Source organism: Gossypium hirsutum, chromosome A01 (genome assembly GCF_007990345.1).
Source record: "Gossypium hirsutum isolate 1008001.06 chromosome A01, Gossypium_hirsutum_v2.1, whole genome shotgun sequence".
Classification (NCBI taxonomy): Eukaryota; Viridiplantae; Streptophyta; class Magnoliopsida; order Malvales; family Malvaceae; genus Gossypium; species Gossypium hirsutum.
Window position 1 is genome coordinate 76,325,344 of NC_053424.1, and position 4,132 is coordinate 76,329,475.

The 4,132-nt window shown below is 31.1% G+C and overlaps 1 protein-coding gene across 2 annotated transcripts; it reads left to right on the forward strand.

The window, feature by feature from the left end:
• Positions 1–289: 289 nt before the first annotated feature.
• Positions 290–2,267, forward strand: LOC107921265 (trihelix transcription factor ASR3). 2 transcript variants are annotated; one of them, XR_005921136.1, is made up of 3 exons: positions 290–1,031; positions 1,240–1,654; positions 1,823–1,961. XR_005921136.1 is itself a non-coding variant. In XM_016851138.2 (2 exons), exons 1-2 carry the CDS (start codon positions 419–421, stop codon positions 2,128–2,130), a joined length of 921 nt encoding a protein of 306 aa, XP_016706627.1. In that variant the 5' UTR covers positions 306–418; the 3' UTR covers positions 2,131–2,267. The 2 variants fall into 2 exon arrangements, 1 of the variants encoding a protein (XP_016706627.1); XM_016851138.2 differs by lacking the exon at positions 1,240–1,654 and having other exon boundaries at positions 306–1,031; positions 1,823–2,267.
• The last annotated feature ends 1,865 nt before the right edge of the window (positions 2,268–4,132 follow it).

Below are 4,132 nucleotides of genomic sequence, written 5' to 3' on the forward strand. Positions count from 1 at the left end.
AAAAATCTTAAAGAATATATAAAAAGAGTTAAAAATTTTAAAATTTTAAAAAACTCTAAACAAAAATCTTAAAAAACCTTAAAAATCCTAAACTGATCGAAGAGAGAAAATAAAAAAATGTATAAACATTTTCTTAAAAAATCGCAAAAAGCACGTCGAGCTTAATACATTTTCATATTGTCTCTTCAAAATCAACTTATTACGATAAATTTTGAAAAAACAGGCTCAATTCGAAAATTTTGGTTAGAAAATAGGGTAATTCACCCGTTCACCCCTAAATACGTATCAACCCTTTTTTATTACCCTTAAAAAACATAAAAGAAAAAGACCTTTCTGACCATCAGAAACCAACAAAACCATGTAAACTCAACACCCACAATTCCCCCTTCTCCCTCCTCCTCATACACATGCTTAAACCATGTCCAACCCTCTACCACCACCACCACCTTCAACCCACCACCACCAACACCAACCACTGAACATCATCACACCAGCCACAACCTCGGCGACCACCATGACCTCCGACGCGAACCGTGAATACCGCAAAGGAAACTGGACAATCCAAGAAACCGTAACACTCATAACAGCCAAAAGACTAGACGACGAACGGCGTGCCAAGCCTTCCACAAGCTCACCTTCAAAACCAGGAGAATTAAGGTGGAAATGGATCGAAAACTATTGCTGGGACCATGGCTGTTTCCGTAGCCAAAACCAATGCAACGACAAATGGGATAACCTACTCCGTGACTACAAAAAGGTCCGACAGTACCAATCCTCCCACTCTCAATCCCAATCCTCCCATCCCTTCCTCTCTTACTGGTCCATGGAAAGACACCAACGTAAGCTCCATAACTTGCCCACCAACATGTCTCCTGAAGTCTTCGAAGCCCTCAACGATGTTCTTCAAAGAAAACTCAACACCCAACAACAGCCCCACCTCCACCAACCTTCTTTTTCTCAATCATCTGAGCAACTGCCTCTCAAGACTGACCAGAACCCACCGGAGATTGATGCTCCGGTAACAGTTTCAGGTACTGTATATTAATCTTTCTCTTTTTTTTTTTTTTTGGTTGCTGCAGTATGCTTGGAGTATAGCATAGTAGTAGTAATGTGTCAGAATCACAAAAACTTTTTCATTTTTTGTCTTTCAGCGATTATATTATTATTATAATAATAATTTATGTTTATATATATAGTCAAAGCTGCAGGTTTGAAAACTCTGCTCCTTTCATTTATTAGGGACCCATTCTTTTTTTCACAAAGCTACATTCAATTGTACATTGTCGTTATTTGAGCTTACAATGATAACCGTTGGATTCTTTTGGGTTTTCAATACCAACCATCACATGGGTTTTCACTTGGTAGTAAGTTTCCTACCCAAGTCATTCCATTGGTTGATTATACTAAAAATACTTTTGATTAATACACAAATTTGACAGTAAAAGCAATCATGAAAACCAGTGAGGAAGAGTTGCATTCATGATTGTTCTGTGCTTGAAATAAAAAATACAAAATAGAGAGGTGCCATAGATTTATATCCTAAGATGATTTAACCCACCAGGGGTCCTAAGATGGTCCAAAGGCTTGTGGTGTTAGGCTCATGAATTTCTGCAGATGCTGACCCATCATTTGCAGCAACTTTTACAACATTAAGGTACCTCATTTATTGATCTTTCCTTGGTAATTCCCACCAAAACATTAATCAGGCAGCAAAACCCCAAAACTAATCGTGAGTTTTGCTTAGGAAGTAGTATTTTTTAAGTGAATACCATTCAATAAAGATATCATCTTTATTTTGATATGTGTACATGTGATTTGACAGAAGAATCAGATTCTTCAGAGACAGAGTCAAGTGAAAATCTGGATTCCAAGACCAAACGCAAAAAAGTTAGGAAAATCGGTTCAAGCATAATGCGAAGTGCTTCGGTTTTGGCTCAAACCCTTAAAAGCTGCGAAGAGAATAAAGAGAAACGGCACCAACAAGTGATGGAACTCGAACAACGTCGACTCCAAATCGAAGAAACTCGAAACGAAGTCAACCGAAAAGGTATTACGGATCTGGTTGCCGCCATGACCAACTTATCTGGAGCTATTCAATCCCTCATCGCCAACCATTACGATCAAACGTAATAACTTTTTTTTTTTTTACTTGCGCCAAATTATTTGTAGACTTTGCTCAATTCTTTCTTTAATCATATTTAATTATCATCATTGTTAGCATTCGCTATGTAATATTTGGTTATTTATATACTAACTCTTTTTATTCATTAATTCTAGCTAGTTTTCTTTTTTCCTTTTATAATTAATTACTTTATAAGACTGTATTGGATTTTGGACATCATTACATGGCATAACAAATTATTTATAGTTGTAAGAAATTCACGATACGGTTGGTTTACATAACAGAATAGAGTTGTAATTAGTAATTTAATTATTTAATTAAATAAAATAAATATTGTAATAACATAAAGAAAAAAAGCTAAAATAATTAGAGTACTCTTAACAGAATTTTTATTTATTTAGATAATTATTGTTATTGTTATTAAATTTTAATACGATTATTATTAAATATAATTTAATAAAAATAAAAAATAAAAAATTAATCATATTTTAATATTATTATTAAATATAATTTAATAATAATATATAATTTAATAATAATATATAATTTAATAACATTCTTAATATAATTATTTTTATATTAAATTATATTAAAATATTTCAAATATTTTGTTTTTATACTTTCTAATCTAAGTTTTAAAGGATTAATTTGAAAATTAATTTTATTTTGTTATTCAATGTTGCATAGCACAGTTACTTTTTAGTGGTACCAAAAAATAACTATTACACAAGGACAAGGGATAGGTTAGTAATGGTCATTTCATTAAAAGAGTATTACATTCAACCAAACAAATAACTGATTTATAAATTTAATGATAAGGGAGAGTGTTATTTCATTCCCCCAACCAAATATGATGTGAATGTTTAATCTCTAAAATTATTTTACATTTAAGTTTGATCAAGAAAAAAGTATGAGTTTTTATTTTCTTTAAGAAATAGATTCTTCTAAGAGTTGAGTTTTAAATAAAATAACTAAATACCATTCAACTCAAGCTTAAACAAAAAGAAAGTTTGTAAAAAAAATCTAAATTACAACCTCACCCGACTTAGCATTCAATTTGCTGTTCATGGCATGCACATATATTTTTATGCTTAATTTTTTTATGTTTATTTTTTGTTAATAGTTAACAATATCGTTTCTCACATTTGAATTTAAATTTAAATTTTTTTTAAAGGTGTAATATATATTATTATTGTATCCGACTACTTATTGAAAAATATAAATTTTTTAAATGATACTCTTAATTTTCTTTTCATGTAGCTAATAAATAATATATGACATGTTTAAAATAATTAAATAATAAATGACAATGTTATATTTGCCTAACTTTATAGTCGTGATTAAAGACTAAGGTGCAACGTCATATTTAGCGCGTGGTGGGTTGTTATGTGAGGATTTAATATTTTGGGACATTTACTTAGATCATAGTCTTTTGAAATTACAGATATTATTAAATTATATATTTTATTTACTTAAGGGGATGAAATACTATTTAATTATAATTTATAAAGTTAATGATGAAGAATTATCTACAATTCTATTTATGAAATAAAAAAGAAGTTTTTAATAGTGGCATGCACTAAATGGGTAAAAGCTGAACCACACAGCATCCATATCATATCACTATAATTGAGCATGTGGAAATAGATAGTCCAAAAACATTATTATGGCCAACATTGACTCTCAATTGTAAAAGATGTTGTGGAAGTTTTAAAGATCAGTTTTGATTCTATGGTCCATCCAAAAATGAATGGCCAAATTAAATCGGAAAAAAAATTATGAAAGCACACTAAAAAGAAGGGTGCTTGGTTTGAGGAGACACTTGAAAATACTTTGGAAAATAAAAGCTTGGAACATCTTTTTGATTTTGACTTTTGACGATGAAACAGTGATCCTAGCAAAGTGCCAACACTTTGAACAGTCGACATCTAAATTTTGATTTTGCATGCGCTCATTAGGGTATGGTTGATGGCCCGAATCAAAGTGTGGATCGGGTATGTAGGCCTCTAA